Source organism: Vidua macroura, chromosome 21, assembly GCF_024509145.1.
Source record: "Vidua macroura isolate BioBank_ID:100142 chromosome 21, ASM2450914v1, whole genome shotgun sequence".
NCBI lineage: Eukaryota > Metazoa > Chordata > Aves > Passeriformes > Viduidae > Vidua > Vidua macroura.
Window position 1 is genome coordinate 6,498,903 of NC_071591.1, and position 21,849 is coordinate 6,520,751.

At 39.6% G+C, this 21,849-nt stretch overlaps 1 protein-coding gene across 2 annotated transcripts in view; it reads left to right on the plus strand.

Moving 5' to 3' along the window:
• The window catches only part of CDK5RAP2 (CDK5 regulatory subunit associated protein 2), a 69,332-nt gene that overhangs the window by 16,504 nt on the left and 30,979 nt on the right, over positions 1-21,849 (plus strand). For both annotated transcript variants that reach the window (XM_053996413.1, XM_053996412.1), the window contains 9 exons: positions 1,991-2,161; positions 2,879-3,052; positions 8,019-8,116; positions 10,984-11,114; positions 12,728-12,843; positions 14,304-14,432; positions 18,456-18,551; positions 19,140-19,187; positions 19,792-19,979. In XM_053996413.1, the coding sequence (XP_053852388.1) occupies positions 1,991-2,161; positions 2,879-3,052; positions 8,019-8,116; positions 10,984-11,114; positions 12,728-12,843; positions 14,304-14,432; positions 18,456-18,551; positions 19,140-19,187; positions 19,792-19,979 (1,151 nt within the window). The remainder of the gene's footprint in view (positions 1-1,990; positions 2,162-2,878; positions 3,053-8,018; positions 8,117-10,983; positions 11,115-12,727; positions 12,844-14,303; positions 14,433-18,455; positions 18,552-19,139; positions 19,188-19,791; positions 19,980-21,849) is intronic.

Consider the following 21,849-nt stretch of genomic DNA (forward strand, 5'->3'; position numbering starts at 1 on the left):
AACTTGGAGCCAAAAGCCTTTGCAATGATCAGAGCTTGCACTACTTCCCACTGCAGTTTGTATTTATAGGCAGCAGTTAGGGAAAAACAGGAACATATTGGAGGGTTTGGGTATCTAGACAAAACTTGGACCTGATTCTGCTGTTCTTCAGTTTTCTTAGTCAAGCATCACTATCAAGATGGTTCTTTTGCTCCTGAAAAAGCAAGTGGTTCTTTTGCTCCTGAAAAACATGAGTTTGTAGAATTAGAGTCGGAGTGTAATCATTCTTTGAGTAACATTTGAGAGGGTTTTGGGAGCTGTTAGGTGTTTCTTAGCTGAATCCTGGAGCTGAAGCTAAAATGAAGAAAGTAAACCAAAAGTCTTTGTAAATGACATTTTGCATTTAATGTGCAAAATAAACAAATAAAACACTGAAGTAATAAAGTGATGTTAAGGATTTGATGTGAACCTGCATGAAGCAAGGTAATTAAGTCAAGGAAAGGACATAAAACAGTTTATAAAGAGACTACAATTAAAATGTCACTATTGCTATTTCTTTGGACTTAGAATAAGAAACAACTATTAAATTTTAAATCCCAGTGGAGGTAAAAATAAAGTTTATAAGTGACTACCATATGTGCAAACTATTTAAAGGGCTCATGTTACTTCACAAATGGGCCCTCTTGGGGAATAAATAGCAAACATTTATTTGAAGATGTAGGCTGTGTTACCTGGTTCTTTGGGTCTGAACAGAAGTTTAGATAGTACAAAGTCTCCTGGAAGTTTTAATTGTTTAATTTTAGGCAACAGCTCCTGTGTTACAAGTTTCTAGCTCTCTGTCTTCCACACAACCTGTGCAGTAGAGGCAGAGGAGAAGTTTATAAAATGAGGCTGGTGTCTCTGCAAACTTTACTTCCTTCAACTGACAGTGTTGGAACTCCCTAGTCAACCAGCAAAAACGTTGGAAGTGACCCGGAACAGTGGTGGTGGGAGAGAATGTGGAAGGACAGAGAAGCCACGTTGGAAATTTTCCTACTGCCCTGTGCTCTTAAATATCTTCCCCTCTATCTGGGAGCTAACAATAAATTCCATGCTAATAATCTCATATATTCACATAGATGTAGTGATTGTCCTGGTGCCTAGCAGAAGGAATAGGAATTGTTTGATGGTACTTCTTGGGACCCAAGGCTTTGTCAGGTGGCCAGACTTTGAAACCCCATAGAGAGCTGTGTTTTCAGGGGGGATTTTCAGCTGGAGTGGGACAGATCTGTAGGGTTGCAGAGGAGAGCTGTGATTGTGGTTGGAAGAGCTGCTGCTCTTCCATTGCAGCATTTCATGTTGGTCCTAACAGATCTTTGAGTCCTTGGGACTTGCTGCTGTGTAGAAGCTGTTGAAAGAGGTTGTTCCTATTCTTTAGGAGAAGAATATCCACATTTCTCTAATGGGAACCTAAGATGTGAAGGTAATGCAGCTAATCATGGAGCTGCAGGAAGTAATTAACAGAGCCAGAGTCAAGATCAAGTTCTGTTCATCCCTTCTGATCATGAGGCTGACCTGGTTGATCATTTGTAGTTTGTGTTCTTGTCAAAAGAAAAAAGTTTTAACGTTTCTGACTTTTTGTTTGATGCCAAAGTAACCAGTGTGCAACAATTTTCATGGTGTGATGAGAAAAAAGGCAAATGACAAATTGAATCACCTGTAAGCAGATTTCTCCTATTTCTAGCCAAGGAGTAAATTGACTCAGAAGTGAATGTTCATTCTGACAACATCTACGTGCATAATATTCCCAACAGCCTTGGAGACCAGCCATTCTGTATGAAAAGCATGTAAACAACAACCTAGATTTATGGAAGAAAATACATCTTATCTGAAAGTTGTTCTTTCTTTAATTGTATTCATTGATGCCAAGAGAAACTGGCTTCAGTACATTCTTGAGTGATAGTGTGGGTTGTTAGTCTTAAACTTTCTTTAAAGTTGATTTGCTGCATATTCAGTTTCATTTTTTTTGTAGGACCTTAGAAATCAACTAGAGAAATTACATGGTGAAATGACTGAGAAAGAAAAAGCAGTTGAACACCATTACAATATTCTTTTGAGTGAAAGCAATCAGAAGCTGCAGAGCCAAGAACTTGTTATAAGGCAGCTGACAGACAGTGTCAATCACAAGGATCTGCTGCTTGAGGTAGGTAGACTTACTCTGAAATGAAAAATGGAAAGTTATCATTTGATTTTGTATGGGGAATTATTACAAAATCACGTTTGTAGTTGGAGTTATTGTTGATTTTGATGATAATCTTTCACTTCTCATAATACTGTATTTGCAGAACAGACCTATAATTACAGAGTGTGTGGCATTCACCAGGATTTCTTATTAGGGTTTTGTGAAGCATGTGGACAGAGGGGGAAGAAAGCTTTACTAATACTTAAGTAGGATTGTCACTGTTGTAAAAGCTCTGAAGTGCTCATGATTTTCAGTTTATTGTGCACAAAGTGGAAATTGAGGAATAGGTATAGACACTGAAATATTTTATCTTCATGACCTGTGTGAGAAGCTTCCTGCCTGACTGGTAACAGGCCCCTGCTGAGTTTTCACAGAGTAAAAAAGTAGTGATGGTATTCAGCCAGCAATGCAGAGAGTAGGAGTTGAGGTTGCCCTGTACCTGGAGGCAAAGGTGCATGCCTTGACTTCATTTTCAATACTGAGAAGGTTGCATAGGTGGGGAGAGCTGTCTAACTTTTGGTTTTGCTTCTGGTGTCTTACATTGAGCTCTTTTTGCAAGGCATGTAGATTACATGTTCCAGGTCATCCTTGGATATTCTCCTGAATTTTGTTGGGTTTTGTATTTTGCAGTTTAAAATTAGAGTAAATAACATAAAACTGCCTGTTCTATTTTGTTAGAGACTCGATGGAGCAGTTAAAGAAAAGGATGCAGAGCTGCAGGAGCTCCAGAATAAGTGCAAGAACCTTCTAAGAGCTAATGAAGAACTTGAACTGAAAAATGAGGGCTTAGTAGAGGAGAAATGTGCTGCACAGACTCAACAGTCAATTATCAAGATAGTCAGAGAGCTGGAGGTGAGTTTTGCATAACTGATCATTTGCAGGTAAGTACCTTAACTTCAAATGGAAGAGAATTTTGACTTTGGCTTCATAGCTGTGGACTGATATATGTTGTAATTCACCGTGTCTTGTGCTTTGATGAATTTATATGGCATCACTAAATTCTCTACTTTCAGATGTTTTGCCTGCCATAAAGAGATAGGGGTTTTTTGGTGGTTAGGGCAGACATAATTCACTGAGTGGGAGGATATCTGAATTTCTGGAGAGAGGTGCAGAGAAGAGCATTTGTGTACTTTGGATAGATAAGGGGAAAGATTGCACAGAGCTGGTGACCACAGGAGATACATGGAATGTGAGGCTAAATACAGGTAGGAGTGAAAATATGTCCAGGTCAAGAAGAAAACTGCTTTAAAGCAAAGAGGAACTTGTACAAAAATATGTATATTAAAAAAGGATGAGCAATATATGCCCATTACTTTATTTGATGCCATGAATTGAAAAGACTTGTACTTGAAGTGAGAGGTCAAAATTCTAGTTATAGAAGTACTTCCTTCTCTCTTTACCCTCCATTCTGTTCTAGCAAAAAGAAGTCAGGTACTGTTAAATGTTTGAATCACTCCCTGACTCCATCAGTGCATCATTGAACAAATGAGCTGCTTTTGAAGGTACATTTCTTGTCTCTTTTTGTGTTGTTTGCAGCCTGGTGTGTCAAGGTTTCTAAAAGCATCAGGCAAAGTTAAAATAATTAGTCTGGTACCCAGTAATGGTGGAGAAAGCTTCTTCATTTCTTTAATAATATGTCAGTCATTAACGAGAGTTTCTCAAAGAAGTTCAAAATAAAGGGAGCCAATGGCAAAGGAAGCATAAATGCAGTGTTTTGGGTCACATTCTGAACAGTCTGGTGGTGAGATGATGAATGTGATGGGCACTATAATTAACCATGGGAGAGACAAGAACATGTGGAGTCCTGGTTATGTGAGCAGCTCAGAGAAAAGGAGCTGCAGCCCTGTTTGCCTGGACAGCAGTGAGGATTTATCCCAGTTTATGGGAATGTGCAGACACATAAAATGGTCTGGGAAAGGCTGGGGGGAAATTCCACTTCTGCACAACAAACTGCAGTGCAAGCACCTAAGTTCTGTCACAAAGGGACCTAGGATGGAAAATCACAGGGAATGAATGGAAACCAAACAGTGACTTGCCTGTGTAGCCCTCACTCGTTCAGGTGGATAAGCAGGGCAGGAGCAGTGGCAGGCAGTGCAGGTAATCACCAGACCCACCTTCTCATCACAGCCCATTCTCTGCTGCTGTGCACTCAGTGACTGAACAATAGCTAATCACAGCCCATTGTCCTCTCAGCTCACCCTCTGTGTCACCTATCTCCTGTAAGGACCCACTTGGGCATATTAATCACCAGTTTTTGGACACAGATTAGCCAGAGCTCTGCTCTCATTGGCTGCCTGGCACTCTTGGATGGCTTTGCTGTGCTGCACTGACTCTCAACAAACCCATAGCTGCATCCTCCCCACCAGAGGGGACAGAAATCAGGCTCTTCAGCCTCACTGATCTTTTAAAGTTGAAGAAATTGATTGGAGAGAATACGGAACTTTTCTCTCTTTCAGCATATCTTTGTGCTTTATTTTAATGTAATGATAAATTTTAAAGCAACCAACACCCAAAGCTCTGCTGGGTGCCTTGGCCAGGCCAGGAAAGATAAATTACAGGTTCTAATTTTGGAGTTTGGATTTTTGATACACTGTCATGGTCTAGAGAGAGTGAGTGAGGCCTTGATAATTAGGGGAGTGTGGCAACTTGTGACTCGAGGATCTCTGAAGTCTGAGTTAAATGTGTTTTACAGACAAGGAATTTAGAAGTTTGAAGAAATGACCAAATTCTAGTGATGGATGAATGGATGGATCAGTGAGGAGGTATAGATAATATCCTTCTCTCAGTCATTTATCCTTTAACCTTCAGAGATTTTGAAATGATCCTGAGGGTTGTTGGAAGCACAAGAACATTCAGTGAGGCAACCAGATATTCTTGTGACGTTGCCAATAAGTTATTTATTGTGGGGGTATAAACCTTTTACTTTCATTGCTTACAATCTAAGGAACCTTTAATGAAAATAAGTTATGTTTTCCACCACTGCTGCTTCAGAATAGTATTTCAGACTTAAATATAGACTTTAACGTATTAGATTGCCTCCTTTCACGGGAATATAAATCCTTCACTGCAATATGGTCCTGGATGTCTTGCAGCTATCTCCTCTAACACATTTTCCCTCACACCATGTGTCAAGAGGTTTAATGTTTCATTAACTCCCACAGCATTGCAGTCTATTTAAGTTACAGAGCTGCCTTATGTTTTGTGTACCGTCGGGGAGTTGATTGAAATAATTCACTCCTACGCGTTATTTAGAAATGACAGTAATAAAGTACAAAAAAAAGGGATGTTCATGCTGCATCTTCTTATCCTTATTTTCCATGAAAGATTCTGAAAAAATCCGGAGCACTTCCTTGTGATTTTGCTAACCTTTACCTAGGTAGTTGAATTTGGAACTTAATATATGTGTATAGCCTGTGACATTTGGAATTAAGGAACAGCTCATGTCTCCCATTATGCAGAAAGAGTTGGGAGGATTTCATGAGGTTACTGAGATTTTGGTACAAATGGAGAACTCAACATGTGAATCCTAAAAGGAACAGGGAAGTGGAACAGGGTTTGTGTGTGTCACTGCTTTGTTCATGCAGCAGCCATTCCTTCCCTCATTTGTGCTCCCTAACTCTGCACAATGACATTGCTCTGCCAGGGCTTCAGAAAGAGCTTTAATTAGGATAGAGTTCTGTAGTGTCTTCAGTAATAATTGCAAGGTTTGGATCAGACATATGTAAGAGTTCACTAGAACTTTTAGCAGACTGTGAAATAACTAAAATTAAGTGAAAAGATTAATTTTTTTCCTATTGCTTTCTACGTCATTGGTCAGTATTTGTGATCAAACTTTGCCAACTTAAATCACAACCCATGTATTTCTTGCTTAATGTCTGTTCTTGAAAGGCTGAGATCCCAGGACATTGGTAAGATTCCTTAATTTAGGCTGCAAGATGTACTTTTAAACATTTTTTTTCATGAGATTATTACTGGCCTCTGGATCACCCACCTCCATCTGTTTTTGTGTTTCTCCATGCTCAGTCAGCAGCTTTGCTGGGAGCTCTTCCTCTGTTCATCTAGATAATAAATTCGATGTGAAGCTCAGGAGTTTGCACTTTGATACAGAATAGTATTTAATGTCTAAATTGCCTGGAATGTCTAAAGAACCTGGAAATGCCTCTTAGATGCAGCCTTTAGGTACTGTTAAATTTTTGAATCACTCCCTGACTCCATCAGTGCATCATTGAACAAATGAGCTGCTTTTGAAGGTACATTTCTTGTCTCTTTTTGTGTTGTTTGCAGCCTGGTGTGTCAAGGTTTCTAAAAGCATCAGGCAAAGCTAAAATAATTAGACTGGTACAGAGTAATGGTGGAGAAAGCTTTTTCATTTCTTTAATAATATGTCAGTCACTAACAAGAGTTACTTGAGGAGGATGATGGCAGCTGAACATGGAGCACTGTCCAAAGGCAAGGTCACTTTTTCAAAGACTGGAGCATCAGTGGTAGAAGCTGCAGCAGGACCTGCCAGGCAGGTTACCTTAACTGGAGTCACCTCATCACAGCTTGATTACACTTGCAAAATATTATTTAACATATTTGCTGGCATATTGTGAAGTAAGAGTGTAAATAATTAAAAGTAAACACCGTTTGTCCTTGCTTTTGTGCTGTTTACTTTGCAGAACACTGAATTGTTCAAATTAGCAGTCTTTGCATCTTTAGTGTGAATTAACGAGATTCTGTTGTAGCTGAATTTTTTTTTGGTTGCAATTTCCTCCTTAGGAATTGCAGTTGGAATAATAACAGCTGCTTAAAACTCCTGGGTGTAGGTTTCTTCCTTGTTAATGATCTGTTCACTAATGATTTAGTATCTCTTAAGAGTTCCCTTAGCTGAAATTCCCCCTCAGCTGTGGCACCTTTTTTGTTCCTTCTTTCAGTTTTCCGTTAAAACAGAAAATGGAGAGAACCAAAAATTCTTTAACAGAGGCAGAATTTGTGCCTGATATTAATACATCTAAATTTGCTATAATATCCCAGTTATTTTCTCTTTGGAAATGACTGATATCTCTTAGATACTATTACAAAATACTCCATTAAATAGCTGCATTTTTTACTTCCTGCTGAAAAAGTGACTGGTTGTTTTGGAGTGAAAAAAGTCTGGGGAAATTAGTGGATCCTTACTGAGAATGCACCATAAGAGTTTATGTTTATTCTTATAATAATATCATCCTTTCTGTGAGCAAGACTGCAGATAAGCCATTTTCTTCACGTGAGTGAAGCAGCAGCTTGTAGTGTGCAGAAAACTGACTTATGGAGTGTCTGATATGTTCATCCTTTATTTGGGGCTCAATATAATCCTTCTTGTTCAGAGCTGGAACAGAATTTGCTGGATCTCCTCACCCCAAAAAAGCCAATTTTATCCAGAACACAAAGAGACTTGTTCTAAAATGTGTGCTTGGAGCTTTGGCTTGTTTTCTCTCGTTCCCCTCCTCTGGGATAGCTGCCTGCCAGGTTGTTCCTGGATTTTGGAACTTTGGGAGTGAGGATGCTTTCATTGGGGGTGGGGGAAACTCCTGAGGCTGTGAGAAAAATGCTGGAGCACTGTCAAGGTGTGGGATTCACTCATGGTAGGAACACAGTGAAACAATCTTTGCCTCCTTCAGTAACAGCTGGACTTAAGGACAGTGAATGGTTCTCAGATCCATGCTGGGCACTGGTGATCCTGTTCAGAAAACTGGGATTTCAGCTTCTTTCACAAGTGCTTCAGGACACAAGCACACACGTGGCCATAGACATGAAAATCACGTTGTAAGCACAGTATGTTCTTCTTTTCATTTAGGAAAATAAAGAAGCTGAATATGAGAAGCTGATCCTTGCTTTAAGGAAAGAACAGAATATTTATTCTACTCTAGTGAAGACCTTCAAGGAGTCAGATAGGTAAGTGCTTCTGTTTTGGGGGATAATCTGAATTCAAAGGGCAAAAGTCAGAAGAAAAAAATGTGAAAAAAATGTGCAGCTTTACTAGAGATTAGTTTCTTCTGGCCAGTTGTTTATAAGCTCTCTGAAGTAGTCTCTAAAGAGAAATATTTATGTAAGTGAGTTTTTATTATCTAAATTACTTAAATGTTTCTGAAAATGTTTCTTTTCAGATTGGAATCTCAAATGAGCCCTGTTTCCTGTTTTTAGGTACCAAAGTAAGCAGCTGGATTTTCCATACTTAGGTCTTTTGTTTTGGCATCTGTTGTAAAACCAAATTGCAGTGAACTTTTGGGCACTGGACAATTTGCCATTTTTTACTCCTAAAATACAGATAATGCTTATCTTAAAAGTGGCACTGTGAGAATTTTGATGAGAATATAAATATGCAAGATTTGGGAGAAGGTTAAACAAAACAGAGTAATTGAAGTTTGCATAGTACTCTTTCAGTGTAAAGCATTGGAAAGAGTGGCAGGAGCAAGTGGTTTTTAACCTTTTAAAATCAAAGAACCCAACAATTTAGAAAGAAATCTGAAGCCTACTCTGTATCCTGTTATTGCTTGGCAGTTGAGGAGATGTTATGATAAAGAAAATTCTTAGTCTGTAGACAAATGAAATTTATATGTTTTATACAAAAATTTACTGTTGTAATTGCAAATTTCTTAATGAAGTGTTTAAAACATTTGAGAGCTAGCTTCTGAAAGCACTGGCTTATACCTGCCAGCTTTGGGGGAATGTTTATTTATATTTTGCAGTTGTTTTATAGACCACTGTAGTTTGGAAACCATGAAGAGAAGTAGCACTAGACTAGATGAGATTTGTGTGTGAGTTAAGCACTTGGCAGCAATGCCAGCTTGTGCTTGGCCACAGCTCAGGACCTGCTTTAGACAGTAGAAAAAATACTAATGAAAAATAATGCTAGCAGTCAGCTTCTGGAGATTATTTCTGGTTTCACATGAAGAGTGGGACCTGGCAGTGACTCCTGCTCTGTGGGCAAGGAGGGGCTCCACATCCTGTGCAGCAGTGACAGCAAAGCAGAGTGGCTCTGAAACTGCCTGTTCCTAGAATGCCTTTCAAACAAGGAAACCCAGAACTGCAGGTGAAATCACTGGGCTTTTGCAACCAACTTCTGTAGGATCAGGATCATTAGTCCTGATCCCTGAGGTGGGATTGTGGAATGCATGGAGCAGCCAGTGCCTGTTGTGCCACAGCAGCAGAGGAGCACAATGAGCTAGGGCTTGGAGCTGCTCTTATTCCTCCATCTCCCAGTTTTGAGGGCTGGAAACTTCATCAAGACTTAATCCTAAACTTCTGGGGAATGGATAAACAAGCCCTGCAGATACACAGATGAGGAAGCTGGGTTTAATTGCCATCAGCAGTGACATGGATTTTGGGCAAACATCTGTTTTCTTGCTGACATCTTTTAGGCATTATTTATTTTAAGCAACCTGGGTGGTTATTTCTCAAAATGAGCTACTGGATGTCAGGACCAAAACATTCCTTCTCTCTCCAGGAGGGGAATCAGTGCTTGTTCTTATAAAAAACCTTTAACTCATGAAAAGGAGAAAATGTGCTTACCTGGCTTCTAGTCATGTGTTGGTTTGGTTTTATTCTTAATCTTCTTTTTGATGAGCATTTAAGAGAGCTCTCACTTCAAAGAAGCTCTTGTATGAGGAAGAATTGGTTAAAGCAGTAGTTCCTTGTGCAGGAAGGAACAAAACAGCACACTTGTCAGGAGACAGACTGAAGGCTTTTCATACATGTAGCCTTTTAATTAATGTGCATCTGCAATACTCTGTTATTCTCATGCAAGTATGATGTGCTCTGTGTTCCTGCACAGTCTCCCATCAGATGGACTGAAATTTTTTTAAAGATCCCTGAATTCTCTGTCATTTAGTGCAATGACTTGGAAATTCTGCAGCAGCTTAATTTATCTTAAAACGCTAAGTGAAATAAATGCAAAAACAAATAATACAAAGAGTTCAGTAACACCCTCTTATTTATTTTTTATTAAGTCAAATTTATTTCATGTTATTGCAATTTCAGGTTGGTTTATTTTCAGCACTGAAATCTTTGTACAGATTGATCAGAACTGCCTTGTTGGTGTAGTTGAAGGGTGTGGGGGCAGCAGGGGGCAGCTGACTCTGGGGCCTGAGGGGCAGCTGATGCTGAAGAGCTTCAGTAGCAAAGTTGCTAAAAATTAATTCACCTCGACAAATTACAAATTCTAAGCTTGGACATTTATTCCCCATTGTGGTAACTGAGACAATTGAGACAATTTAGAATTCAAGGAGTCTTTTTATAGACTGTGGATAAATGAAGAAATAAAACAGTTAGTTGTGTCTGGGTCCTATTTTCAATGAAACAGGATCTTTTGATATTTTTCCTAAGTGCAGGATTAGATTATCTGGTGCAGCTCTGTGGCAAGGGAACAAAGTTTCCATGGTCACCACATAATGGAATACACAAAGCCATCAGCATTATGTGATAATGATATTTTTCTGGCATAGTTTTTAGAAGATAGTAATTTAGATTTTCCTTAAAAAGAACTGCTCAGAAAGAGGCTGGTAGAAGAGCTCTGTCATGGGGAAGCTGATTTAGGCAGCAGAGCCCAAAAGAGCAGGAAAATGCTATGTATATAAACATTTAATCTCCTCTTTCTGTTTAGGGATTTGTTTGTGCTTAGGCATCAGAATGATGGAAGTGTGGGATGAAACCCAGCCATGGGGAATGGGAAATGGGTGCAAGCCTGCGTGGAGAAAAAAACAGTGCACACCAAAATGTTTTGAGTTGAATCTCAGAGATTTATTTATCCCTTTTTTTTCCAGTATAAATAGCTTGCAAGTGGAACTGAACAACATTTTCATGTTGAGAAAACAACTGGAAGAAGATGTTTTAGGTAACAGAAATCTCCAGAAGATCTTACAAGATCAGATTAAGGACATGAAAAATCACAAAGGTTTGTATCCATGCCCAGCCCAACCCTCCTCTTGCACAAAAGAAAATTGATTCTATTACAGTCAGTTTGCTGGCATGGAGAAAAAAATATTTGAGAATTAAAAAGGTGTGAAAATATTTCTTTTTGAAAGTTGTGCAAAGATTTCTTTTTGACTTTTTATACTGCAGATGATTTGGTGGATTTGTAACAGAATGTCTTGAAGCAATCAGGGCACATACAGAGGGACAGTTTCTCTCTTTCCATGCAGCAAATGTTAGAAATTCCATGGCAATTCTACTGCAGGGATCATTTCATGCTGCCTGCAGCTTTGTACTCACAGAATTTACTCTTTTCCACAAAAGTCAGAGATTCCTGACTTGGAATCCCTCGGTGGCCATGGGATCACTTTCTGACCATGGGGTGTAATTACTTCCCAAAGAGTTTGTGGCTCAGGCACTGCTAACCTCCTCCTAACAGAAGTATGTCAAGAGAAAGAAAAAAATACCCAGAAGTTTTGTTACTTAGTAATTCAGAAAAAGTAGAGCTTTTAAATATAGCTTAGCTTCTGGCTTTTTTGCTGTATGTCTTGGGAGGTGTATTTGGTATATTCTTAGATATAGAAAAGAAGAATATAAGTGGGTATCATTAAATAGTTTACTGCATATGTACAAGATGTTTCTGTTTTATCCCATAGGGGATATATAAATAACAGTAAAGCCTGTTCACTTCCCCTTTCAACTTAGATTTTCAATTTTAGCATCACTTGACAGCTCTGAAAGTGACAAAAGGTAAACTTCAGCTGTTTCAGAGTTTCCAACCTCAAAAGCCCAGAGATAATCAACAACCAGGGTGGGCCAAAGGGTCTTGTGGATACTCCAGAGTTCTCAGGAGCTGTTGTGCTGAGGGTGAGGCTGCTGGGAATAAAGGCTGAAAAATTAGTAATGATTTGTGACTTCTGGGTCGTTGTAGCAGGCACAGGATCAGTGTCAGAACTGGGAGCAGGATTTGCATGTCTCTGTCCTAATTTAGTTATGCTTTCTCCCTATCTAATGAGATTTATTTATAGAATTGACTGTCATTTATATTGTAAAGAAACAGGTGTTTATTGAAACATAAATAAGTCCTGCAGTTATAGAGGCAGTGAATAAGTAACTATTTTCCAATATTTATATCCAATCCAATTACTGCATTCTTTTGACCCAAAAGCAAAATAAGTTCATTTACTTTGTCTAACCTGGCGTTTTTCCTTGAGACCTTGAGTTCATGCTCATAAAACTATAGTTAAAATAGAATAACTATTCATGCCTAACTTATCCTTCCTAAAAGTTCTTCCTAATTGTAATGCTAAATATGTAAATTATAATTCAGAATTACATTCACAACTCATGCTGATAACCACAGAAAATACAGCCACAGAAAATGCAGCAAGTCTTTGCTGTGACAGAAGCACAAAGAAATATGAGGACAAATTTTTTTCAATTAAACAGAAAGCTTATTTTGGGAATGAAACATTCTAACTGGCCTCCCACAGACTTACTGGAAGGTTCTTATTGGAAATGTCCTGTGCATTCTGTGCTGTGTTTTCCTGCAAATGGACTTTCTGAAATAACCTCTGTCCTTGGCTATTTTGGCAGATGAAACTCTATCTTTCTGTGGAGATCAAACATCTTATATGAGTATCTGTTTAGGAGAACAAGACCATTTAAGCCTTCAGATAGACCATCTGTCTCTGGAAGAACTTAAAAAAAAGGTATTGATCTTTTTTATTATTTACTGTTCCTAATGGCTTAATTCTGCTTTGTTTCTAGTTTCTGTATCTCTCACAGAAGCATTTATTTAGGTACAGTTGGGTAGTTCTGAAAGGATTTGAAGCTCCCATCTCTATGGTTTGTGACCCACCTTTTATGAACTATTTAGGCTTTGTTACACCCTTGGGCTTCAGAATCAGCTGAAAGCTGAGGGATTTGCAGCCAGGGTTTTGTGGTCTTGGACCCCTGCACTCAAGGTTTTGACTCAGTACAAGTTTCAGACTTCATCTACATCAACGCCAAAGAAAGGTTTTGCCCTGAGCATCCCACAATGTGAATTTCATGCACCTTCATTAATCATGGAGGTGGTGGTGTCTATACTCTATATTCTGTACAGCACACTCCATCCCAGGATTTGCAAATCTTTTGTTAAATAGGGCATGTTATAAAATAACCCTGAGGTGACTTCTCTATTGTGTGTAAGGAGAACTAAAATTCACAGAGATGAAATGTGCAGACCAAACAATAAATCAGTATTGGAGTTCAGAAACTTCTCTTTCTCCTGGTCCTGTGCAGTGACATCTGATCCATGCACCAATTCATGACAAGGAATAATTTTGAATAAGGTTGGTTGGGAGTGAGCATAAGTGAAGTTTTTCTGTTTCTCAGGGACAGCTGAATTGTAGGCAGGTGCTCATGCTCTGGAGGTGGGTAGTCTGAAGGAAGGAAGTTTGTCTTACTCAGAACAGGTGTCCCTAAAAAGACCCCAGATTGTGTCCCAGTGCCGTTCTGGGGTTTCACCACTTTTATCTCTGAGCATGTTTCCTTCAGAAGGCTCAGGGACACTCATTAGGAAAAGATATTTATAAGCAATTTCTTACTGGAAAAAGGGTGTGACTGAAAGCTGACCTGGTTTTCCAAGTATATTAATTGGTCTGATCAAAAGATTTCATTTTTTTCTCCACACATTGCCTTCTTGATACACTTCATGGCTTTGTGGCCATGAGAGTTTTGAACCCAACTGCCCAATCAGATTCTGTGTCTGTGAAACTGCTCAGAATGAGAGTGGCTTTCAAAGGGGGTTGGAGAGAGAAGAATAGCTTGTTCCTGAATGCTGCTCCTTTCCAATAGTGCTGTTTTATCTTTCATTAAATGTTTCTTCTCAAATCAGCTGTTTGTGTGAGTGCCCTCAGGTTTGTTCTTGCTACTGAGTTGAAAACTTGTTACCTATGCTTAATAACTGACTGTGAACTCCAGTGTTCCAAATGAAGGTGCCTTGAACACTAATTCACAAATAGAGAAGCATGTTTCCAAACCTAGGGAGATTAACACAGGGGCAGATACACAAACCCAGGCTTCCAACTGTGCAGTTTGCATTTAGCTGGAGATCTATCTGCCATCATTTGTTTTCATACTAGTTTGGATGTTACCAGTTCTGCTTGTTCTTCCTTTGGTTATTTAGGTTACTGACCTGCTCCTGATGGTCAAAGAGCTGCAGTCAATTAATCAAGAACTTAAGGCAAGACAGTCTGGGTGTTGTACAAAGGATTCTCAAGGGAAGGAAGCACTGGAAATGCTAAACCACAGAGAGGTAGGTTTTCTGTTTTAAAGCAGTGAGTCTGACTCTCACATCTAATCTGCCTTGTGGAGTCGTTTACATCAGTGCAGGAGTGTAATGCCCTTGGGGCTGAGGTTGCTAATTCCTTATAATAACTTTTTAAATTAATGATGTAAACAACTTTAACATGTTAACACGACAGAGAAGCTGCTCAGTGCAAGTGTTCAGTGATGTGTCAAGTTGATTTTAGAGAAGCAACATACTCATTTAAATATTAATTGGGTCTGTGATCTATTTGTTCTGTCGATTGAAAGGGAGGGAAATAGTTAATTTTACAACGAAAGCAATATCTTAAAAAACATTTTAGTTATTCCTGAAAGTCTGTTTGCTATTGCATAGTCATTCCCAGGCTGTGTCTAATTATTTAAGAGTTTCCTTCAGATCTCTGATGCATCTTCAAAATGCAAGGGTTAGGTTTAGCCAAAACCCAAGGAAATAGAACTTCAGCTCACCTAAACACGTGGCTATTTCTTCATACAGAATAAAGAAGTACTTGAAGAAGGGGCCAGCACTGTAGTGGGTTGCTGAGAGGTGCAAGGAAATAATCCTTGCTGGGTGTTTCATTCATTTCCCCAGAGCTGGGAGTGTCCTCAGTTCTGGGGAAGGAGAGGCCTTGGCAAAAGCCTTGCACTGGGAGCATTTTGGGTGCTGGGTCCCCTCGTGTGTGTGAGTGGTGAAGGTTGCTCAGGAGGTTCTGGGTGACCCTTCCAGCTTGGAAAGTGTTACTTGAAATGTGGCTGGTAGTGTTTTGTGGCTTTTGCTTTCAGTTCCATTGTTGTGCAGAATGTATTGAAGAGGAAGGAAAAAATATAAAAGGAATGATGATGGTGCTGGTACTTTGTGTCTTGAATTTCTGAATTAAAAGAACAAGATTGGAAATAGTTTGAATCAGTTCCATGCAGGACTGGCTGATTCAAGAACTGGGACTGTGGAATTAATGTTTTTTTGGCAGAACTCAGGAAAAAAAGCTCTTGTCTTTTCCTGGATGTGCTGCAGGTATACTGGGACAGTCACAAAATATTTTTGCTTCTTCAGTTTTAAGACACAGTCATGCTGTCTTTAATTGAAGTATATTTTAAATTAGAAACAGACATTTAGGTGTGCTATGGTTTTATTGAAATGGTGAATTTATTTGTCACTGAGAGGTTTGGGAGAAGAGCTGGTGGGTGATCCCTCTTCGGGTGCCTGTACCCTCCATAATTAACATTTTTAGCAATTTGTCTCGTCATCCTGCAGAGGGCTCTGCATCCCCGTGGATGCCACAGTGAATTCCAGAGGAATTCCTGTCCTGTGCCAGGATTATCGTGACAGGATGCCCTGTGCTCCTGTTTGTCTCGACATGACAGCTACATACAGGGCTGCTCACTGAAGAAACTGCACAATCAGATGTAGAATGACACAGAGTGAAGCTTGTAAAATATAAATAAACCTCAGAGTTCTGGGAAAAGAAATAGGAAAGTTAATATGAATTTTAATCGGTGCCAGGCTGACTGTAGTACTATGGAGCTCGAAAGGAAAGCATCTTTAGTTAGAGGTTTTTAGTTCAAAAGCTATCTTTTTATCAAGCATGGCAATAAATGGGTATTGGGTTATGGGTGTGACAACAGTGTGTTCTGCATATTAACAGCCACTCTCAAAAGCCCCCTACATTTTTCTTTCGTGTTTTTTGAGCTGGGATTTGTTGGCAGGTAGTGCTGGGATGACACTGACATCTGTGTTATAAGAGGAATTTGGATATACATGGGAAGAGGGATCTTCCTCAGGTTCTTAAAATGCACCCATCCTGCTTTTCCTTCCAAAGGCAGAGCACAAATGAGAGGAATGTGCACGTTGGTGCCTCTGCAGGCTCTGACAGCCCCTTGTCCTCTGCTCCTTGGCTTCCTGTTGGTGCTGGGAGGGAGAAGGAGGAGAGGAAAAGGTTGTTTTTGTGCTGTCCTCTGAACATCTGCCTTCTCAGAGAGGAGCAGCCTCAGTGATTTCAGCCTTCAGGCTCTGGGGAGCTTTGCAAACCAAGCACATCAGTGCTTCATTTAGGAAAAACATTCTCCTGGTTTTCAGTCTCCACGGAAGTGCTTTAAAACAGGCAGCTTATTTTTGGTAGACTTATCTTTCTGGCCTTAAGACACTTACTTTCTTTTAATATTTTGTTGCACATGAGGTCATATTCCTTGGAGTACAGGACATGTCAGCCTCTCAGACACAGGACCATAGGATCAGGCTCAGCCTGCAGTGATTTATTGTCACAGTGTATTTATAACCTGTTGGTCTTATGCAGTAATTTCGTTAATGAATCCTCACTTATTAAACCAAATACTAGCCTGGGAAAAGCTGATACTAAATAATGTTGACCCATAAAAGGTAGTTGCATTGCATGGATAAGTTACATGTACAAATAAGTTTATTCTTTATACATAAAAGTAGGGTTTGTCCTGAACCTCCACAGGGAAGATTCAACCTAAATAGGTTTTTTTTCAATAACAGTTAACATTATTGGACTTTTGGCATCCCATGATTGCAACAAAAAATTTTTTTGCAATGCATGCTCTTGTTGTATACCCTAACCCCCTCTGTGTCTTTCACCAGCTTTCAAATTGTCTTTAATCTGTGTTGTTCTACAAAACCAAGTCCGAGTGAAAATACCGAGATAACCCAAACATGACTTAAAAGTCAGTTTTCCATATAGAATTCTAATTGTAAAATGCAAATATATTAATATTCTGCACCATCCAGTTTGTGCCTTTTAAAATTCATACCTAAAACTTGTTTATACTGCGAGGGGTTGGGAGATAAAAGGGTTTTTTCATTAAATTCGTATATATATATATTTAATCTATATATGTATTTATATATGCATACATTCAGTGCATACTCAATTAAAAGATCAAAATCAAGCCACACACATCCATTCAATTCCCAGTGTTCTGAGGGAGCAGAACTAACTGTGGCCCATGTAGGTTGGGATCCTCTGTGTCAGGGCTGTGTCCTACCCGTGGATTAGGCATAATTAGAGTTTCCAGAGGAGCTGCAGGGGCTGGAGCCCCTCTGGAGCCAGGCTGGCAGAGCTGGGGGTGCTCTCCTGGAGAGGAGAAGCTCCAGGGAGAGCTGAGAGCCCCTTCCAGGGCTTAAAGGGGCTGCAGGAGAGCTGGAGAGGGACTGGGGACAAGGGATGGAGGGACAGGACACGGGGAATGGCCGTAAGATGAAGGAGTGCAGGTTTAGGTGACATATTAGGAAGAAATTCTTCCCTGGGAGGGTGGGCAGGCCCTGGCACAGGGTGCCCAGAGAAGCCTCTGGATCCCTGGAAGTGCCCAAGAGCATCCAGCAAACCAAAGGGATTCTGTTCCTGCTCTCAGTGATGCTGATTTCAGGGACTTGGGTGCTGCTCCTAAAAAAGCTGAGTCCTCTTCTTTGCTCAGGCAATGAGAGATAGGCTGGGTTCTGTGGGAAATAGGGAGTAAAAGATGATTTGGCACCATTTGCTGCAAATGGGCAAATTTAGGCATAGACACAGCAGATTGTAACCTTCAGTGGCACAGTAAATCTTTCTAGTGTACAGCAAGCCACATGTGCTTGGTTTTAAAAGCATCTATTTCTTGAATGCTGGAGAAGAGCCTAAATTGTGTAGCAAATAAAAATAAATTCTAGAAATTGGAAAATAAAATAGGCAGAATGGGGACATGACTGAGGATGCAGAGTTCCTTTACCACGAGAGGTTAAATGGTTTTTATATGTTCTATAAATTTTGAGGAGGAAGGGTTAAATAAAAATGAAGGAATATATAAGATAAAGTTTCTCTTTATTTGATATGAGTCATTCCTGGGGTTTATATTAATTTTCTTTGATCTTGTTGAAGGAATCTAATTCAGTGTTTGTTACTTTGTATTACAGGCTTTTTTATTTTTCTTTTAAGACATATCACTGACTTATTTATGCACGTTTCATATCACAGTATTTTTTTTTGTGCTACATTTTCACATCATTCCATACTTTGTGTAGTGTCTTGAAACAACAGAGAAACCTGTGATGCAGCCTGAAGATGGTGACAATGACAGGAAGGTGCAGAACAGTCAGTTTTGTGAGAGGGTCAGTCAGGTAGGAACATTGTGCTACAGTGCTCTCTCTCTTCTCTGCATGCCTTTAAAATGTCTTCATTTTCTCAGAGCATAAAGTCTCTTGCAAATAAAACATACTTTTCTTGGTATCTGATTTTGCTTTCAACTAATTGTTATCCTAAAGATCTTCTGGGAGCTTTTCCCTGCATTTCTGGACTGGTTTTGCATTCAAGATTGCTTTCATTGTGGACCTTGTTTTCTGTTTGAGTACTCATAGTCACCTTGAATGGGGGTGGCAGAGTCCCTTAAAATTCTGTTTCTTTGCAGGTTGATCTCCTGCCTCCATTGCAGTCAGGCCTGGAGTACAAATTATGTGAGATTCACTTGCTGTGATTGAGGCAAAAATCCTGTAGATCTTTCTTTAGGGTTGAAATGCTTGATAGCTGGGTAAATGGTAAACTGCATTTTCATACAAACAAGAATCTGCTGTCCTCTCAATCTAATCAATGTAAGAGAAAGCATCTTGCAATCATGAAATAACTCAGGTTGCAAAGTGGTTTGTAATGTTGAAGGAGGATGATATTTTGCTCTATGAAATCTGTAATTTCTGTGTTTCTCTGTTTACCAGGTATGCCTTCAAGTATCTTTGGATTTTCCTTGTGAGGTGGATAAACAGGTAAGTGATATATTGTAAAAACTCTTTTGGCTCTTGTTGCTGATGGGAATTGTACCCAAATGGGCCCAGATTGGATTCTCATGCTATTGCTGCAGATTTTGATTGTTTAATTGGGGTTTGAATGGCTGTAGAGATCCCAGGTAGAAATTCCCTTGGACACATCCATGCTCTTTTATACAGAAAGTTGGCAGCTTTTAAATGCTTCCAAGTTTTGTCCTGTCCCAGCCATCAGGGCTTGAATCTGGAGATCCCAGGACAGAATCTGTACTGTACCTACAGATGATTCAAAGCTGAGCTAATAAAACTGTTAGCTGCAGTCTGCAGGCAACATTCCAGAAGTTTCATACCTCTTGTTAGATAAAGACCTTTGGGGAAATCTTCTCACTCCTTACTAAACAACTGATCCCTATGAATTAATCATATGAAATAGATGTTAATTAGTTTTTCTATTAATAAATAGTCAGCCAAATGTCTGTGGGTGCTTCTTAATGTAGATAAGGAGCATCAGGAATTACAGAACCTGATTACAGAAAGATTACAGCCCTGAATTTAATAGAACATTACATACCTGTGTAATAAGACAGTGTTTGCAATTTTTAAACAGATAACTCCATCAGGCTATTCAGAGAGTTTCTGCAAAGACAGACATCATAGGAGTCCAATTAAGCCTCAATTTGAGCATGATACAACTGACAAACACTTGGGCAGAACAGGAATGAGTGAACATGAAACAGAAGAGAACTTGCTCACATCTCTTCTAAGAGAAAATAGAACATCTGTGCTGGAATCTACGTAAGTATGAGGGATATGCACTGCTTTTGACAGTATTTCTATTTGAGAAGAGAATAAGGTAATTTTGCTAAAGTGAATTTAGATAATGGCACTGTCTAATTTACCTGAGAGATTGGCAAGGCACCTTCAGAGCCATTTTAGTCTATCATGCAATTAAGTAATTAGGAAACACACTATCAGTAGAAATCCTTAAAAAAAAGCCCCATTGTAAGAAAGAAACTCTGCAAAGTTACTGATCCAGGGAGCTTTACTGCAGGGACTGATTGTTTCCATGATGGGGTCTAACAGAGTCAAGGGGCTTAGCTGACAGTATCTGGTGTTTTCCTTGAAAAAACCAAACTATCTGAGAGCACAGGCCAGTGAAAAGTGGTGTGGTGGAAGGGACAACACTTTATTGCTGTAAAAACAGTATGTAAAAGGATCCAAGGATGGAGGAGTTGGAGTTACAGTGACTTTTTACAGGGATGATTTTGAATGGATGGTGCTGCACACTGAGTGCCTTTTGCCACTTCACCTGGGCTGCCTGGACAGGGCTTTGCTGCTCTCAGTTTAGGGAGTTTGGGCCCCTGTCCTGCACTTGACTAAAGGGTTATTCCAGTGCCACAGCTTGTAGGACTGGCTAAGCTATGTTCCAAGTTCTTGGGTCACTTTTCATGTAGGAGAAAACACTTGTTGACCTAAATCTATACAAGCCCTACTGGCACCAGTGGAATTCAAGAGTGTGTGTGTGTTACACTGAGATTTGATCAATTCCCAGCTGAAATGCTCATTTCCATGGGAATTGGACAATGCCAAGCAAGAAAAACCTGGACAGGAAAACCACACACCCTGACTGATTCACCCCAGTTTCATGCCCACACCACTTTATCTCCTGGTTGAGCACTGAATTACAGCTTTGCTGTAGCTCATTATCATGTTCCTTTCCTTGTTCTGTAGCTCCTTTTCCTTCTCCAGTTGCTTTCCTGGTCTCTGGACTGACTGTGTGCAGAATTCTGTGACTTTTCCAGTGCCTGTCAGTGCTGGGATCAGAATCTCCAGTGGAGTTACACGAGTCAAACCCTGGTTTCTGTGTTCACCATGCTGCACTTGGCTTCACTCAGGCAATTCTGTATTTTCACATCACTATTTAAAACTCTCCCAACAGGCATAAATTGTCTTAGTTGTCACAGGAGTAGTTAGTGGTGAATGAGGAGATACTACTCTGTAGAAATGAAGAGAAAACATTGTTTATTTGTTATCTTTACTTAAAAGTTGGCTAATGAGTAATTCTAGCACTGTCATCTTTACTACTCTAGTGTGTAATTTTTCCTGTGTTCAAGTATAAATGACCAGGCTGATGGGTGATGAGCCTGTGCTTTGCATAGCTGAATTCTCACTAATGCCATTAGATGCCAGAGGAAGCCATAAAAAGCCTAGTTAGCTTCTACCATTTCAAATGCTAAACGATACAAATGCAGTTGTTTAAAACTCTGGTTTATATGTTTAATGGCACAAACAGCTCTCTATTGGACACATGAAATTATCTCTAGAATTTCAGAGCTTGCTTGTGCTTTAAATGCTTCTTATTTGGCTTCAGTTTCTCTTAAAACATTGCTTTCCAAACTGCTGTCCATGAGCTGCTAGTTATCCATGGGACACTTTGGTGTCTGTAATGAGCTGGTTTTGCAGGCTTTTTGGCTAATTCCTCACTTTTCATCTTCCCTGTTCCATTAGAAATTCATGGAGGAGTAGAATTGCACAAAAAATCAACATCAGGGCCAGGAGTTGCACTTTGATGGTCCTTGTGGGTTCTTAACGAGGACTGATCTATGATTTTATGGTCTACAGTCTGGTGTGGTGTTGGTATAAATTAACTTTTAAGGTAGAGAGT